Here is a 21201-nt window from a genome sequence, read left to right as displayed (position 1 = left end):
GCTGATGACTAAAAAGCTAATAAAGGGGGAGAAAATTGATTATGAAAGTAAATTGGCAAGAAATATAAAAACAAATAGTAAGAGCTTCAACAGGTATATAAAAATAAAGAGTGGCTAAAGTGAGCGTGGGACCCTTGAAGGATGCGACTGGACAATTGATAATGGGGAACAGGGAAACTGCAGATAATTTAGACCAATATTTTGCATCGGTCTTCATGGAGGAGGACACTATAAACATCCCCAAGAGATCAGATAAGCAAGAAGCTAATGGGAGGAAAGACCTTGTAACAGTCCCTATCATGAGGGACAAAGTATTTGACAAATTAATGGGACAAGTCACCAGGACCCGATGGAATGCATCCAAGAGTTTTAAAGGAAGTGGCTGCAGAGATAGTGGAGGCATTGGTTGAAATATTCCAGAGCTCACTGGATTCTGGGAGGGCCCCAGCGGATTGGAAAACCGCTAATGTGACACCCCTGTTCAAGAAGGGAGGGAGACAAAAAGCAGGAAACTATAGGCCAGTCAGCCTAATATCTGTGATTGGGAAAATGTTAGAGTCCATTATTAAGGAAGAAATAGCAGGGCATTTAGAAAAGTTTAATGCAATCAAACAGGGTCAACGCAGTTTTGTGAAAGGGAAATCATGTTTGACAAATTTGCTAGAGTTCTTTGAGTATATAACAAGCAGAGTTGATAAAGGGGAACCGGTAGACGTAGTGTATTTGAATTTCCAGAAGGCATTCGATAAGATGCCACATGAAAGGTTATCGTACAAGCTAGGAGCCCACGGCATTGGAGATAATGTATTAGCATGGACTGAGGATTGGCTAACACGCAGAAGACAGAGTCGGGAATAATGAGTCTTTTTCAAGTTGAAAGATGGAACTAGTGGAGTGCCACAAGGATCAGTCGCAGGGCCTCAATTATTTACTATCTATATTAATGATTTGGAGGAGGGGGCAGAGTGTAACGTATCCAAATTGCTGATGATACAAAAGTAGGTGGGAAGGCACGTTGTGATGAGGACATAAGGAATCTCCAAAGGGATATAGATAGGTTGAGTGAGTGGGCAAAAACTTGGCAGATGGAGTTTAATTAGGAAAGCGTGAGGTCATGCACTTTGGTAGGAAGAATCAAAAGGCAGACTATTATTCAAATGGAGAGACTCCAAAAAAAGTGCAGCACAGAGTGATCTGGGTGTTCTTGTGCATGAAACACAAAAAATTATCATGCAGATGCAGCAAGTAATTGAGAAGGCAAATGGAATTTTGGCCTGTATTGCTAAGGGATTGGAGTTTAAAAATAGGGAAGTCTTACTGCAACTGTGCAGGGTGTTGGTGAGGCCGCATCTGGTGTTCCACCTCCCTGTCGCTTGCCATTTCAACACACCACCCTGCTCTCATGCCCACATGTCCGTCCTTGGCTTGCTGCATTGTTCCAGTGAAGCTCAACGCAAACTGGAGGAACAGCACCTCATCTTCCGACTCGGCACTTTACAGCCTTTCGGACTGAATATTGAGTTCAACAATTTTAGATCATGAACTTTCTCCTCCATCCCCACCTCCTTTCCGATCCCCCTTTTTTCCAATAATTTATATAGATTTTTCTTTTCCCACCTATTTCCATTATTTTTAAATGTATTTCCATCCATTGTTTTATCTCTACCTTTTAGCCTATTTCGATCCCTAACTTGCTCGTCCTGCTTTCTACCCTTAATGTCACCTATTAGCACATTCCTTAGATAATATCACCACCTTCAACACCTCTTTGTCCTTTTGTCTATGACATCTTTTGGCTATCTCCACCTATCACTGGCCCTCCATCCAGCTCTACCTGTCCCACCGCCCCCCCCCCCCACCCCCTTAAACCAGCTTATATTTCACATCTTTTCTATTTTTCCTTAGTTCTGTTGAAGAGTCATACAGATTCGAAACGTTAACTGTGTTCCTCTCCGCAGGTGCTGTCAGACCTGCTGAGTTTTTCCAGGTATTTTTATTTTGGATTTCCAGCATCCGCAGTTTTTTGCTTTTATCCTAGATTCATTAAACATCGGGGTGTTGAGGGCTATGAGGAGCTGGCACAAAGCAGGAGTTGAGGCCTGGGGCAGATCAGCCATGATCTTATTGAACGGTGGGGCAGGCTTGAGGGGCCAAATGGCCTACTCCTGCTTCTATTTCTTATGTTACGTTCGCAGAGCAGGGCACACCATTCTCAACAAATACAGCTTGCAGCACAGAAAACAAAAGTCACTCATCAAAAAAATAAATAAAAATAGATTCACCTCAATAGCTGCTCTACAATTAAAACTTTCTAGCCAACTCTTACTTTTCAATAATTTGAACCAGTATATTTTACAACCTGTATTTTGGGACGAGATTTCTGAGCTTATGTCTATTGTCCCCATATATTACAATCACACATCAACTTTTTAAATTCCTTTTCAAAATATGTTTCTGGACTGCCAAGACAGACATTGGGAACTGACTCGTCTATTAGTTTGTTATCTTCTAGAGCAATGCACAAATAAATCCCACTGACCTCCTCCCCGTCGGTATCTGTCTGCTTCAAGTTTTTACCCCGAGCTACAAGAACATGGTTCACAATCACAAATACCAACATCTTTATTTAAGTATGGGGGACGGATAAGTGAGATTATGAACATAACCTTCATGAAAAGTGGGTGGAATCCGGCATGGCAACAATTTATAAATAGGGGGAGTGTGACTCCAATTGCTGGGCAACTAGACAGTTTTTGTTTGATATGTAACTACAGGTCGAGCATTCCTGTTACTTGTCACTGGTGGGTGAGAGGTGGCAAGAGGCAGATGTGGGGTAGAATATGTGCGCGCGCGCACACACACACACAGGGGGCGAGGGGGGCAGCGCATACACACACACACAGGGGGCGATGGGGTCAGTGCATACACACACACACACACACATGGGGACGAGGGGGGCAGTGCATACACACACACGGGGGACGAGGGGGGCAGTGCATACACACACACACACACACAGGGGGTGATGGGGCCAGTGCATACACACACACACACGGGGACGAGGGGGGGCAGCGCATACACACACACGGGGGACGAGGGGGGCAGTGCATACACACACACACACGGGGGACGAGGGGGGCAGTGCATACACACACACACACGGGGACGAGGGGGGTAGTGCATACACACACGGGGGGGACAAGGGGGGCAGTACATACACACACACACATGGGGACGAGGGGGGCAGTGCATACACACACACACACATGGGGACGAGGGGGGCAGTGCATACACACACACGGGGACGAGGGGGGCAGTGCATATACACACACACACACACGGGGGTACGAGGGGGGCAGTGCATACACACACACACACACACACACACACACACACACACACACGGGGGACGAGGGGGACAGTGCATGCATACACACACACACACACAAGGGGGACGAGGGAGGCAGTGCATACACACACACGGGGGACGACGGGGGCAGTGCATACACACACACGGGGGACGAGGGGGGCAGTGCATACACACACACACATGGGGACGAGGGGGGCAGTGCATACACACACACACACACACACACACACGCACACAGGGACGAGGGGGGCAGTGCATACACACACACACACACGGGGGACGAGGGGGCAGTGCATACACACACACACGGGGACGAGGGGGGCAGTGCATACACACACACACACACGGGGGACGAGGGGGGCAGTGCATACACACACACACGGGGACGAGGGGGGCAGTGCATACACACACACACACACACACACACACACACACACACACACACACACACGGGGGACGAGGGGGGCAGTGCATACACACACACACGGGGACGAGGGGGGTAGTGCATACACACACACGGGGACGAGGGGGGCAGTGCATACGCACACACGGAGGTCATGGGGGGCAGTGCATACACACACACGGGGGACGAGGGAGGCAGTGCATACACACACACGGGGGACGAGGGGGGCAGTGCATACACACACACGGCAGACAAGGGGGGCAGTGCATACACACACACGGGGGACGAGGGGGCCAGTGCATACACACACACACGGGGGACGAGGGGGGCAGTGCATACACACACACACGGGGGACGAGGGGGGCAGTGCATACACACACACGGCGGACGAGGGGGGCAGTGCATACACACACACGGGAGACGAGGCGGCCAGTGCATACACACACACACGCGGGGGACGAGGGCGGCAGCGCATGCATACACGCACACACACGGGGGACGAGGGGGGCAGTGCATACACACACACACACACACACATGGGGGACAAGGGGGCAGTGCATACACACACACGGGGGACGAGGGGGGCAGTGCATACACACACACGGGGGACGAGGGGGGCAGTGCATACACACACACGGGGGATGAGGGGGCCAGTGCATACACACACACGGGGGACGAGGGGGCCAGTGCATACACACACACGGGGGACGAGGGGGGCAGTGCATACACACACACACATGGGGACGAGGGGGGCAGTGCATACACACACACACATGGGGACGAGGGGGGCAGTGCATACACACACACACACACACACACACATGGGGACGTGGGGGGCAGTGCATACACACACACGGCGGACGAGGGGGGCAGCGCATACACACACACGGCAGACAAGGGGGGCAGTGCATACACACACACGGGGGACGAGGGGGCCAGTGCATACACACACACACGGGGGACGAGGGGGGCAGTGCATACACACACACACGGGGGACGAGGGGGGCAGTGCATACACACACACACATGGGGGACGAGGTGGGCAGTGCATACACACACACGGCGGACGAGGGGGGCAGTGCATACACACACACGGGGGACGAGGCGGCCAGTGCATACACACACACACGCGGGGGACGAGGGCGGCAGCGCATGCATACACACACACACACGGGGGACGAGGGGGGCAGTGCATACACACACACACACACACACACATGGGGGACAAGGGGGCAGTGCATACACACACACGGGGGACGAGGGGGGCAGTGCATACACACATACGGGGGACGAGGGGGGCAGTGCATACACACACACGGGGGATGAGGGGGCCAGTGCATACACACACACGGGGGACGAGGGGGCCAGTGGCCAGTGCATACACACACACGGGGGACGAGGGGGCCAGTGCATACACACACACGGGGGACGAGGGGGGCAGTGCATACACACACACACATGGGGACGAGGGGGGCAGTGCATACACACACACACATGGGGACGAGGGGGGCAGTGCATACACACACACACACACACACACACACACACATGGTGACGTGGGGGGCAGTGCATACACACACACGGCGGACGAGGGGGGCAGCGCATACACACACACGGCAGACAAGGGGGGCAGTGCATACACACACACGGGGGACGAGGGGGCCAGTGCATACACACACACACGGGGGACGAGGGGGGCAGTGCATACACACACACACGGGGGACGAGGGGGGCAGTGCATACACACACACACATGGGGGACGAGGGGGGCAGTGCATACACACACACGGCGGACGAGGGGGGCAGTGCATACACACACACGGGGGACGAGGCGGCCAGTGCATACACACACACACGCGGGGGACGAGGGCGGCAGCGCATGCATACACACACACACACGGGGGACGAGGGGGGCAGTGCATACACACACGCACACACACACATGGGGGACAAGGGGGCAGTGCATACACACACACGGGGGACGAGGGGGGCAGTGCATACACACACACGGGGGACGAGGGGGGCAGTGCATACACACACACGGGGGATGAGGGGGCCAGTGCATACACACACACGGGGGACGAGGGGGCCAGTGGCCAGTGCATACACACACACGGGGGACGAGGGGGCCAGTGCATACGCACACACGGGGGACGAGGGGGGCAGTGCATACACACACACACATGGGGACGAGGGGGGCAGTGCATACACACACACACATGGGGACGAGGGGGGCAGTGCATACACACACACACACACACACACACACACACATGGGGATGTGGGGGGCAGTGCATACACACACACGGCGGACGAGGGGGGCAGCGCATACACACACACGGCGGACGAGGGGGGCAGTGCATACACACACACACACACACGGGGGACGAGGGGGACAGTGCATGCATACACACACACACACACACACACACAAGGGGGACGAGGGAGGCAGTGCATACACACACACGGGGGACGACGGGGGCAGTGCATACACACACACGGGGGACGAGGGGGGCAGTGCATACACACACACACATGGGGACGAGGGGGGCAGTGCATACACATACACACACACACGGGGACGAGGGGGGCAGTGCATACACACACACACACACGGGGGACGAGGGGGGCAGTGCATACACACACACACGGGGACGAGGGGGGCAGTGCATACACACACACACACACACACACACACACACACACACACACACACGGGGGACGAGGGGGGCAGTGCATACACACACACACGGGGACGAGGGGGGCAGTGCATACGCACACACGGGGACGAGGGGGGCAGTGCATACGCACACACGGAGGTCATGGGGGGCAGTGCATACACACACACGGGGGACGAGGGAGGCAGTGCATACACACACACAAACACACACATGGGGGACGAGGGGGGCAGTGCATACACACACACAAACACACACATGGGGGACGAGGGGGGCAGTGCATACACACACACGGCAGACGAGGGGGGCAGTGCATACACACACACGGCAGACGAGGGGGGCAGTGCATACACACACACGGGGGACGAGGGGGCCAGTGCATACACACACACGGGGGACGAGGGGGCCAGTGCATACACACACACACACGGGGGACGAGGGGGGCAGTGCATACACACACACACATGGGGGACGAGGGGGGCAGTGCATACACACACACGGCGGACGAGGGGGGCAGTGCATACACACACACGGGGGACGAGGCGGCCAGTGCATACACACACACACGCGGGGGACGAGGGGGGCAGTGCATACACACACACGGGGGACGAGGCGGCCAGTGCATACACACACACACACGGGGGACGAGGGGGGCAGTGCATACACACACACACACACACACATGGGGGACAAGGGGGCAGTGCATACACACACACGGGGGACGAGGGGGGCAGTGCATACACACACACGGGGGACGAGGGGGGCAGTGCATACACACACACGGGGGATGAGGGGGCCAGTGCATACACACACACGGGGGACGAGGGGGCCAGTGGCCAGTGCATCCACACACACGGGGGACGAGGGGGCCAGTGCATACACACACACGGGGGACGAGGGGGGCAGTGCATACACACACACGGCAGACGAGGGGGGCAGTGCATACACACACACACGCGGGGGACGAGGGGGGCAGTGCATGCATATACACACACACACACACACACACACACACACACACACACACACACGGGGGACGAGGGGGGCAGTGCATACACACACACGGGGGACGAGGGGGGTAGTGCATACACACACACAGACACATGGGGGACAAGGGGGCAGTGCATACACACACACGGGGGACGAGGGGGGCCAGTGCATACACACACACGGGGGACGAGGGGGCCAGTGCATACACACACACGGGGGACGAGGGGGCCAGTGCATACACACACACACGGGGGACGAGGGGGCCAGTGCATACACACACACACGGGGGACGAGGGGGCCAGTGGCCAGTGCATACACACACACGGGGGACGAGTGGGCCAGTGCATACACACACACGGGGGACGAGGGGGCCATTGCATACACACACACGGGGGACGAGGGGGGCAGTGCATGCACACACACGGGGGACGAGGGGGGCAGTGCATACACACACACACACACACACACACACACGGGGGACGAGGGGGGCAGTGCATACACACACACACACACACATGGGGGACGAGGGGGCCAGTGCATACACACACACACACACACACACACACACACGGGGGACGAGGGGGGCAGTGCATACACACACACACGGGGACGAGGGGGGCAGTGCATACGCACACACGGGGACGAGGGGGGCAGTGCATACGCACACACGGAGGTCATGGGGGGCAGTGCATACACACACACGGGGGACGAGGGAGGCAGTGCATACACACACACAAACACACACATGGGGGACGAGGGGGGCAGTGCATACACACACACAAACACACACATGGGGGACGAGGGGGGCAGTGCATACACACACACGGCAGACGAGGGGGGCAGTGCATACACACACACGGCAGACGAGGGGGGCAGTGCATACACACACACGGGGGACGAGGGGGCCAGTGCATACACACACACGGGGGACGAGGGGGGCAGTGCATACACACACACACACGGGGGACGAGGGGGGCAGTGCATACACACACACACATGGGGGACGAGGGGGGCAGTGCATACACACACACGGCGGACGAGGGGGGCAGTGCATACACACACACGGGGGACGAGGCGGCCAGTGCATACACACACACACGCGGGGGACGAGGGGGGCAGTGCATGCATACACACACACACACGGGGGACGAGGGGGGCAGTGCATACACACACACACACACACACACATGGGGGACAAGGGGGCAGTGCATACACACACACGGGGGACGAGGGGGGCAGTGCATACACACACACGGGGGACGAGGGGGGCAGTGCATACACACACACGGGGGATGAGGGGGCCAGTGCATACACACACACGGGGGACGAGGGGGCCAGTGGCCAGTGCATCCACACACACGGGGGACGAGGGGGCCAGTGCATACACACACACGGGGGACGAGGGGGGCAGTGCATACACACACACGGCAGACGAGGGGGGCAGTGCATACACACACACACGCGGGGGACGAGGGGGGCAGTGCATGCATATACACACACACACACACACACACACACACGGGGGACGAGGTGGGCAGTGCATACACACACACGGGGGACGAGGGGGGTAGTGCATACACACACACAGACACATGGGGGACAAGGGGGCAGTGCATACACACACACGGGGGACGAGGGGGGCAGTGCATACACACACACGGGGGACGAGGGGGCCAGTGCATACACACACACGGGGGACGAGGGGGCCAGTGCATACACACACACACGGGGGACGAGGGGGCCAGTGCATACACACACACACGGGGGACGAGGGGGCCAGTGGCCAGTGCATACACACACACGGGGGACGAGTGGGCCAGTGCATACACACACACGGGGGACGAGGGGGCCATTGCATACACACACACGGGGGACGAGGGGGGCAGTGCATGCACACACACGGGGGACGAGGGGGGCAGTGCATACACACACACACACACACACACACATGAGGGACGAGGGAGCCAGTGCATATACACACACACACACACACACACACACACACACACACGGGGGACGAGGGGGGCAGTGCATACACACACACACACACATGGGGGACGAGGGGGCCAGTGCATACACACACACACACACACACACACACGGGGGACGAGGGGGGCAGTGCATACACACACACACACACACGGCGGACAAGGGGGGCAGTGCATACACACACACGGCGGACGAGGGGGGCAGTGCATACACACACACGGCGGACGAGGGGGGCAGTGCATACACACACACACACACACACGGGGGACGAGGGGGACAGTGCATGCATACACACACACACACACACACACACACACACGGGGGACGAGGGAGGCAGTGCATACACACACACGGGGGACGAGGGGGGCAGTGCATACACACACACGGGGGACGAGGGGGGCAGTGCATACACACACACACACACACACATGGGGACGAGGGGGGCAGTGCATACACACACACACACACGGGGGACGAGGGGGGCAGTGCATACACACACACGGGGGACGAGGGGGGCAGTGCATACACATACACACACACACACACGGGAGCCGAGGGGGGCAGTGCATACACACACACGGGGACGAGGGGGGCAGTGCATACACACACACACACACACACACACACACACACACACACACACACACACACACACACACACACACACGGGGACGAGGGGGACAGTGCATACGCACACACGGGGGACATGGGGGGCAGTGCATACACACACACGGGGGACGAGGGGGGCAGTGCATACACACACACACACACACACACACACATGGGGGACGAGGGGGGCAGTGCATACACACACACGGGGGACGAGGGGGGCAGTGCATACACACACACGGCGGACGAGGGGGGCAGTGCATACACACACACGGGGGACGAGGGGGCCAGTGCATACACACACACGGGGGACGAGGGGGCCAGTGCATACACACACACGGGGGACGAGGGGGCCAGTGCATACACACACACGGGGGACGAGGGGGCCAGTGCATACACACACACGGGGGACGAGGGGGCCAGTGCATACACACACACGGGGGACGAGGGGGCCAGTGCATACACACACACACGGGGGACGAGGGGGGCAGTGCATACACACACACACGGGGGACGAGGGGGGCAGTGCATACACACACACACACACATGGGGGACGAGGGGGGCAGTGCATACACACACACGGCGGACGAGGGGGGCAGTGCATACACACACACGGGGGACGAGGGGGCCAGTGCATACACACACACACGCGGCGGACGAGGGGGGCAGTGCATGCATACACACACACACACGGGGGACGAGGGGGGCAGTGCATCCATACACACACACACACACGGGGGACGAGGGGGGCAGTGCATACACACACACACACACACATACACACATGGGGGACAAGGGGGCAGTGCATACACACACACGGGGGACGAGGGGGGCAGTGCATACACACACACGGGGGACGAGGGGGCCAGTGCATACACACACACGGGGGACGAGGGGGGCAGTGCATACACACACACGGGGGATGAGGGGGCCAGTGCATACACACACACGGGGGACGAGGGGGCCAGTGGCCAGTGCATACACACACACGGGGGACGAGGGGGCCAGTGCATACACACACACGGGGGACGAGGGGGGCAGTGCATACACACACACACGGGGGACGAGGGGGCCAGTGGCCAGTGCATACACACACACGGGGGACGAGGGGGCCAGTGCATACACACACACGGGGGATGAGGGGGCCAGTGCATACACACACACGGGGGACAAGGGGGCCAGTGGCCAGTGCATACACACACACGGGGGACGAGGGGGCCAGTGCATACACACACACACACACGGGGACGAGGGGGGCAGTGCATACACACACACGGGGGACGAGGGGGGCAGTGCATACACACACACGGGGGATGAGGGGGCCAGTGCATACGCACACACGGGGGACGAGGGGGCCAGTGGCCAGTGCATACACACACACGGGGGACGAGGGGGCCAGTGCATACACACACACACACACACGGGGACGAGGGGGGCAGTGCATACACACACACGGGGGACGAGGGTGCCAGTGCATGCATACACACACACGCGGGGGACGAGGGGGGCAGTGCATGCATACACACACACACACACACACGGGGGACGAGGGGGGCAGTGCATACACACACACACACACACGGGGGACGAGGGGGGCAGTGCATACACACACACGGGGGACGAGGGGGGCAGTGCATACACACACACGGGGGACGAGGGGGGCAGTGCATACACACACACACACATGGGGGACAAGGGGGCAGTGCATACACACACACACACACACACACACGGGGGACGAGGGGGCCAGTGCATACACACACACGGGGGACGAGGGGGCCAGTGCATACACACACACGGGGGACGAGGGGGCCAGTGCATATACACACACACGGGGGACGAGGGGGCCAGTGGCCAGTGCATACACACACACGGGGGACGAGTGGGCCAGTGCATACACACACACGGGGGACGAGGGGGCCATTGCATACACACACACGGGGGACGAGGGGGGCAGTGCATGCACACACACGGGGGACGAGGGGGGCAGTGCATACACACACACACACACACACACACACACACACACACATGGGGGACGAGGGAGCCAGTGCATATACACACACACACACACACACACACGGGGGACGAGGGAGGCAGTGCATACACACACACACACACATGGGGGACGAGGGGGCCAGTGCATACACACACACACACACACACACGGGGGACGAGGGGGGCAGTGCATACACACACACGGCGGACGAGGGGGGCAGTGCATACACACACACACACACACGGGGGACGAGGGGGACAGTGCGTGCATACACACACACACACACACACACACACACACACGGGGGACGAGGGAGGCAGTGCATACACACACACGGGGGACGAGGTGGCCGTGCATACACACACACGGGGGACGAGGGGGGCAGTGCATACACACACACACACATGGGGACGAGGGGGGCAGTGCATACACACACACACACACGGGGGACGAGGGGGGCAGTGCATACACACACACACGGGGACGAGGGGGGCAGTGCATACACACACACGGGGGACGAGGGGGGCAGTGCATACACATACACACACACACACACACACACACGGGGGACGAGGGGGGCAGTGCATACACACACACGGGGACGAGGGGGGCAGTGCATACACACACACACACACACACACACACACACACACACACACGGGGACGAGGGGGACAGTGCATACGCACACACGGGGGACATGGGGGGCAGTGCATACGCACACACGGGGGACGAGGGAGGCAGTGCATACACACACACGGGGGACGAGGGGGGCAGTGCATACACACACACACACACATGGGGGACGAGGGGGGCAGTGCATACACACACACGGGGGACGAGGGGGGCAGTGCATACACACACACGGGGGACGAGGGGGCCAGTGCATACACACACACGGGGGACGAGGGGGCCAGTGCATACACACACACACGGGGGACGAGGGGGGCAGTGCATACACACACACACGGGGGACGAGGGGGGCAGTGCATACACACACACACACACATGGGGGACGAGGGGGGCAGTGCATACACACACACGGCGGACGAGGGGGGCAGTGCATACACACACACGGGGGACGAGGGGGCCAGTGCATACACACACACACGCAGCGGACGAGGGGGGCAGTGCATGCATACACACACACACACGGGGGACGAGGGGGGCAGTGCATGCATACACACACACACACACGGGGGACGAGGGGGGCAGTGCATACACACACACACACACACACATGGGGGACAAGGGGGCAGTGCATACACACACACGGGGGACGAGGGGGGCAGTGCATACACACACACGGGGGACGAGGGGGCCAGTGCATACACACACACGGGGGACGAGGGGGGCAGTGCATACACACACACGGGGGATGAGGGGGCCAGTGCATACACACACACGGGGGACGAGGGGGCCAGTGGCCAGTGCATACACACACACGGGGGACGAGGGGGCCAGTGCATACACACACACACACACGGGGACGAGGGGGGCAGTGCATACACACACACGGGGGACGAGGGGGGCAGTGCATACACACACACGGGGGATGAGGGGGCCAGTGCATACACACACACGGGGGACGAGGGGGCCAGTGGCCAGTGCATACACACACACGGGGGACGAGGGGGCCAGTGCATACACACACACACACACACGGGGACGAGGGGGGCAGTGCATACACACACACGGGGGACGAGGGTGCCAGTGCATGCATACACACACACGCGGGGGACGAGGGGGGCAGTGCATGCATACATACACACACGGGGGACGAGGGGGCCAGTGCATATACACACACACGGGGGACGAGGGGGCCAGTGCATATACACACACACGGGGGACGAGGGGGCCAGTGCATATACACACACACGGGGAACGAGGGGGCCAGTGCATATACACACACACGGGGGACGAGGGGGCCAGTGCATATACACACACACGGGGGACGAGGGGGCCAGTGCATACACACACACGGGGGACGAGGGGGCCAGTGCATACACACACACGGGGGACGAGGGGGCCAGTGCATACACACACACGGGGGACGAGGGGGGCAGTGCATACACACACACGGGGGACGAGGGGGGCAGTGCATACACACACACGGGGGACGAGGGGGGCAGTGCATACACACACACACACACACACACACACACACACACACATGGGGGACGAGGGAGCCAGTGCATATATATATACACACACACACACACACACACACACACACACACGGGGGACGAGGGGGGCAGTGCATACACACATACACACACATGGGGGACGAGGGGGCCAGTGCATGCATACACACACACACACACACACGGGGGACGAGGGGGGCAGTGCATACACACACACACACACACACACACACACATGGGGGACGAGGGGGGCAGTGCATACACACACACACACACACACATGGGGGACGAGGGGGCCAGTGCATACACACACACACACACATGGGGGACGAGGGGGCCAGTGCATACACACACACACACACACATGGGGGACGAGGGGGCCAGTGCATACACACACACACACACACATGGGGGACGAGGGGGCCAGTGCATACACACACACACACACACACACGGGGGACGAGGGGGCCAGTGCATACACACACACACAGGGGCGAGGGGGGGCAGTACACACACACACGCACACGCACACGGTGCGAGGGGGGCAGTACATACACACACGCACACGGGGCGAGGGGGGCAGTACATACACACACACACACACACACACACACACACTCACACTGGTCGAGGGGGCAGTGCATACACACACACACACACACACACTGGTCGAGGGGGCAGTGCATACACACACACACACGGGGACGAGGGGGGCAGTACATACACACACACAGGGGGCGAGGGGGGCAGTACATACACACACACAGGGGGCGAGGGGGGCAGTACATACACACACACAGGGGGCGAGGGGGGCAGTACATACACACACACAGGGGGCGAGGGGGGCAGTACATACACACACACAGGGGGCGAGGGGGGCAGTACATACACACACACAGGGGGCGAGGGGGGCAGTACATACACACACACAGGGGGCGAGGGGGGCAGTACATACACACACACAGGGGGCGAGGGGGGCAGTACATACACACACAGGGGGCGAGGGGGGCAGTACATACACACACAGGGGGCGAGGGGGGCAGTACATACACACACACAGGGGGCGAGGGGGGCAGTACACACACACACACACACACACACACACACACACACACACACACACACACACACACGGGGCGAGGGGGGCAGTACATACACACACACACGGGGCGAGGGGGGCAGTACATACACACACAGGGGCGAGGGGGGCAGTACATACACACGGGGGGGCGAGGGGGGCAGTACACACACACGGGGGGGGCGAGGGGGGCAGTACACACACACGGGGGGGGCGAGGGGGGCAGTACACACACACGGGGGGGGCGAGGGGGGCAGTACATACACACCCACACGGGGCGAGGGGGGCAGTACACACACACGGGGGGGGCAAGGGGGGCAGTACACACACACGGGGGGGGCGAGGGGGGCAGTACACACACACGGGGGGGGCGGGGGGGCAGTACATACACACACACAGGGGGCGAGGGGGGCAGTACACACACACACACAGGGGGCGAGGGGGGCAGTACACACACACACACAGGGGGCGAGGGGGGCAGTACACACACACACACAGGGGGCGAGGGGGGCAGTACACACACACACACAGGGGGCGAGGGGGGCAGTACACACACACGGGGGGGGCGAGGGGGGCAGTACACACACACGGGGGGGGCGAGGGGGGCAGTACACACACACGGGGGGGCGAGGGGGGCAGTACACACACACGGGGGGGCGAGGGGGGCAGTACACACACACGGGGTGGGCGAGGGGGGCAGTACATACACACACACACGGGGCGAGGGGGGCAGTACATACACACACACACGGGGCGAGGGGGGCAGTACATACACACACACACGGGGCGAGGGGGGCAGTACACACACACACACACGGGGCGAGGGGGGCAGTACACACACACACACGGGGCGAGGGGGGCAGTACACAAACACACACGGGGCGAGGGGGGCAGTACACACACACACACGGGGCGAGGGGGGCAGTACACACACACACACGGGGCGAGGGGGGCAGTACACAAACACACACGGGGCGAGGGGGGCAGTACACACACACACACAGGGCGAGGGGGGCAGTACACAAACACACACGGGGCGAGGGGGGCAGTACACACACACACACGGGGCGAGGGGGGCAGTACACACACACACGGGGCGAGGGGGGCAGTACACACACACACACGGGGCGAGGGGGGCAGTACACAAACACACACGGGGCGAGGGGGGCAGTACACACACACACACACGGGGCGAGGGGGGCAGTACACACACACACACACACGGGGCGAGGGGGGCAGTACACACACACACACGGGGCGAGGGGGGCAGTACACACACACACACACACGGGGCGAGGGGGGCAGTACACACACACACACACAGACTGAGCTATGCGGCCTCTCTCCGCTGTTGCTGAGGGTAACATGTCCTTGGCCAAGGCCTCGGGCCTGCTCCTGTCTTAGTCTTCTCTCCCCTGGGCAGGAATTCCAGTTACTCTCGGCCGGGGGTTGTCCCCGGCTCCCTTACCTGCCAGCTCCCGGGGTTGCGGCTGACGGTGAAACGGCTCAGACTCCGAGCCAGGCACCGGGAACGGGAGAACATGGCGACTGGAACGAAAGAGACTCGAGAGGGAGGGTGAAGCGGAGAGCGGAAACCGGCTGGAACATACCAACAACCCCGGTGGGGGGGGGGGGGGGCGGTGCTGGAGATTGTCAGGGAAATACGAAATAAATTCGCTTCAAGCCTGCATACATCACCCTAGAGAACCACATTACACTGAACAAAAATATCGCTTTAATGTTTAATAAAACAGTCGTGTTTCACTTGTTTTGAAAGAATGGTTTGGCCCCATCTACCGCTGGACTGTACGAATATTCGCAATTAGAGGGGTGGGGTTAAACTAAATAGCAATTTTTACATCCGGACAGTAACAAGGACTTGGAAACAGGTCCCTATATTATATTAAAATATTATGATTTCAATCCTAATTACATGTTTATTTGTAATAGTGCCGCAGGATCGTTTCGATTTTGCCTCTTTGAAATCTGTCCCTCCTCACATTAGTGGTTTGCACCCAATCCTTCCTCGTTTGCATATATGTTAATCACGGTGGGTTTTCTCGACGTCGATTGGCTAGAAACGGGCCAGCCTCTTTTTCTCCTTTTAAGGTATGAGGATGAATGAGGACAGGTGTAGCAGGACGGGCAGGTGCTCAGTAACAGTGGGTATCCAACAGGAGAGCAGCAACGTGAGTGTGGGTTACAGTATTGTGACCATCCTCATTATCAATATATAATGTTAATTATTGCTATTATTGAAATACTTATTCTGGTAAACAGCGCGTTAATAGTTTTTCCTAAAAAAAACTCTGCCTCGTATACGCCTCTTTATCCGAATGATACAGTAGATCTGGCAGGTTTGTGTGTAGGATGACTCTGAGATTTTCGCCTTATTTTTAACAAAAAAAAACTTTGTGGTCTTTATTGATTCCATTCCTGTGTTAACAATTATGAAGGTATCTTGAATACTTGTTCTCTTTAATAATTACATGGACATCGTCCTGCATTCGTTTTCTTTTTTGGCGAGGGGATGAATTCAGCTGGTGCAATATCTCGTTTTGAACAGTTTGAAAAGTCGGTTTGAGAACCCTTGAGAGGGTTCATGTTGAGTTTTGCAATTTTTTTTCTAAATTACGGTTGCGAGTAAAAGTTGTTCTTTGGTACAGATATCTTACTAGGTTTGTGCGTATGTGTTGCTAGCAAATAAATAATTCTCAGAAAGTTGTTTCATTTATACAGTAATGAAATGAGGACATCTTTGTTCGATGGTGTTTAATTCAATCTTCGGATGCTTAAAATTTCATCAATTGGCAATAGAGAAAATACAAGTTAACATTCCTGGCCAGAACCAATCTGGGTTTGTTTTTTGTTTGCACACTTTTCTGGGAGCAGATTGTATTACTGTTCAATGCCATCTTTTTAAAGTGTTCCGCGCTTTACCTTTGCACAGGACAAGCTGTCAGGCAGCAAGATTTAGTTAATGCACTTACTTACACAACCCTAGAATTACTAAAATCATTTCAACTGTAATTATTTGTGAGGCTATTAGCTACCCCGTTTCAAAAAAAAAAGTACTTTTGGAGCCTTCTATTGAACGAACTCGTTTCTAATGGTCATCCAGTTGATATTTTTAAGACAGCAATAATTCAATTTATTATGGGATCAATATAACGGTAACTAGTTAGTACAGGAAGGCGCCGGTCAAACCACTATTTCAACTGGTTCGAAATGTCGTTTGGTTGTTGCAAGTCTTAAGCTGCTAATGTGGTGTGCCGCAAACTGTTGCTTGCTTTCAGGTCACAAAGGATTCGAGATGCCCCTTGCATTTAACAAACGGTTTCAGAGTAATTTCGATAATAATTGAAGTGAGGTTTGTAATAAAACTCTGATATTTTCGTTCAAGCCGAGTACAATGACCGCGTATTCAGACAAGTATTTGGAGTTGAATAAAACTAAATTCTTTAATGTAAAGATGGTCCGCCTGGAGAAGCATGTAAATATGTTATTTCCTTATTTTAATTCATTTCTGGAATAATCTAGTAAATAAGCGCATAAGTATGTATTACATTCCCTTATAAAGAACACACAATTAAATATTATGGTTTGTATTTTAAAGTATTTCTCCAATAAACGCACGTGGTGCATAGGTATGTATTATATGACGTGATGTGATCTTCATGTTGATCGAAATGAACAACTGGATGCAATTTACAACCGGCCCTGCAGAATGTGGTTCCAAATGTGGGGTTAACTATTATATCAGTGCTATGGTTAATTAAAATAGAAGATTTTATTTCTTCATTCACATTTTAGTTCATTATTTGGAAATATTTCTTTATGAAATAATCTCTTCAAGTAGGGACTGCGGCTGAGCTCGCAGGTTAGAAATAGAATACAGAACAAGTCTCTTGTCTAGGTTTTTTTTATTATTCTCCACCAACCTTTTGCCCTCTCCTTCCCTGCTCTCTACCTTTGAGTTGCCTCCTGCAGTATGCATTTTCGGGTGTAGTACCAAAATGACAGTTTATTCATGTGTGAACCTTTGATAGTGTCCGCGGGCCATTTGAGCTTGGATGATGGCAGTGTGCCATGGCAAAGCTGACCTTGTTTTCATCCAACCTGGACAGAGGAGCATTTGCAGCAAGGTCCATTATGGGGTCAGTTTGTCCCTTCTAACCCAACAGTACAGAAATCAATAGTCATGTTCCTAGCCCAGATCAGCCAACTTCGCAAAAAAAAAAGCCAAAAGATCAAACCTGAAACCTTCCTAGTTTGCATTGAATTTATCCTGGTCAGTTGTTGAGCAATCAGCCAATAGGATGCCCTCTTGTTTTGGCTTTTGAAGCTAATTACCTTTTAGGGAGAGGAAATAGCTCCTAAAACTTCCTGATTATTTTCCTAATATTTTCCCTTACATTTCATTGACACAATTGGAGATTCGCAACCTGCCCAATTTTGCATTGGACTTTGAAGTGAAGAGAATTATCTCATCTTGCTTGTTAAAGTGTAGTTTTCCTTCTCATTACCCTAGTCTCACACCCATCAGCAGTGCCCCAGAGTATCTATTTCACACACAACCGAGGAACTTTCAATCTCTTAATTCTCTTGTTTGGAAGAAAGGTTGCAAGAAAAATGGAGAAAGACTTGCATTTATACAGCGCCTTTCAGGGCCTCCAGACATCCCAAAGCCCTTAACAACAACAACTTGTATTTGGATGCAGGGTGGTGTGAGAGAACTGGTGAATTGCAAATTGCAAACCCTTGTTCAAAAGAGGTGTAAGAATAAATCCAGCACCTACAGGCCAGTCAGTTTAATCTCTGTGGGTGGGAAAGCTTTTAGCAATGATAATCCGGTACAAAATTAATGGTCACTTGGACAAGTGTGTATTAATTAAGGAAATCCAGCATGGATTTGTTAAGGGCATTTGTTAAATGTTTAAATAATTGATTGAGTTTTTTGATGAGGCAACAGAGAGAGTTGATGAGAGTAAGGCTGTCGATGTTCTGACGTGGACTGCCAAAAGGCAATTGATAAAGTGCCACAAAGCAGGCTTGTCAGCAAACCTAAAGCCCATGGAATAAAAGAGACCAAGGCAGCATAAATACAAAGCTGATTGAGTGATAGGAAACAGCCATTCATGGTGAATGGTTGTTTTTCACACTGGAGGAAGGTATATAGTGGGATTCCTCAGGGGTGGGTATTATGACCACTGCTTTTCTTGATCCATATTAATGATGTAGACTTTGGTGTGCAGGGCACAATTTCAAAGTTTGCAGATGACACAAACTTGGAAGTATTGTGAACTGTGTTTTTTTTTGTAAAAAAAATAAAGAAGTTATGGTGAACCTTTAAAGAACACTGGTTCAGCTTCAACCGGAGTACGATCCCAGGGCGATGGTGACAGACTTCAAGGGGACATAGACAGGCTGATGGAATGGGTGGATATGTGGCGGATGAAATTTAATGTAGAGAAGTGTGAAATGATACATTTTGGTAGGAAGAATGAGCAGAGACAATACAAAATAAAGGATATAATTCTAAAGGGGGCATAGAGACCTGGGGGTATATGTGCACAAATTTTTGAAGGTGGCAGGGCAGATTGAGAAAGAAGTTAATAAGGCATACTGGACCCCGAGCTTTATAAATTGAGGCATAGAGTAAAAAACTATGGAAGTTATGGTGAACCTTTAGAACACTGGTTCAGCCTCAACAGGAGTATTGTGTCCAATTCCAGGTATCACACTTTAGGAAGGATGTGAAGGCTTCAGAGAAGGTGCAGAAAAGATTTACGAGAATAGTTCCAGAGATGAGGGACTAGTGTTGCATGGATATATCAGAAAACCTGAGGTTTTTTCCTCCAGAGAAGTGAAGGTTGAGTGGCAATTTGATACAGGTGTTCAAAATCACGAGAAGTCTGGACAGAAAAGATAGGGGGAAAACT

General features: G+C 55.8%; 1 protein-coding gene across 2 annotated transcripts in view; it reads right to left on the bottom strand.

Annotated features, from left to right (window-relative positions):
• Window positions 1–16867, bottom strand: part of dlst (dihydrolipoamide S-succinyltransferase) — a 531988-nt gene extending 515121 nt beyond the window's left edge. Inside the window, exon 1 of one of the 2 annotated variants that reach the window (XM_078562156.1) lies at window positions 16728–16867. In XM_078562156.1, coding sequence (XP_078418282.1) covers window positions 16728–16802 — 75 coding nt within the window. In that variant the 5' untranslated portion in view covers window positions 16803–16867. The remainder of the gene's footprint in view (window positions 1–16727) is intronic. The other variant, XM_078562155.1, reaches the window with a different exon arrangement.
• Between the last annotated feature and the right edge of the window lie 4334 nt (window positions 16868–21201).

The sequence above is a fragment of the Cetorhinus maximus genome, chromosome 18, assembly GCF_964194155.1.
Source record: "Cetorhinus maximus chromosome 18, sCetMax3.hap1.1, whole genome shotgun sequence".
Lineage (NCBI taxonomy): Eukaryota > Metazoa > Chordata > Chondrichthyes > Lamniformes > Cetorhinidae > Cetorhinus > Cetorhinus maximus.
Note: the sequence above shows the minus strand (reverse complement) of the source record. Positions and strands in the feature narration are given on the sequence as shown.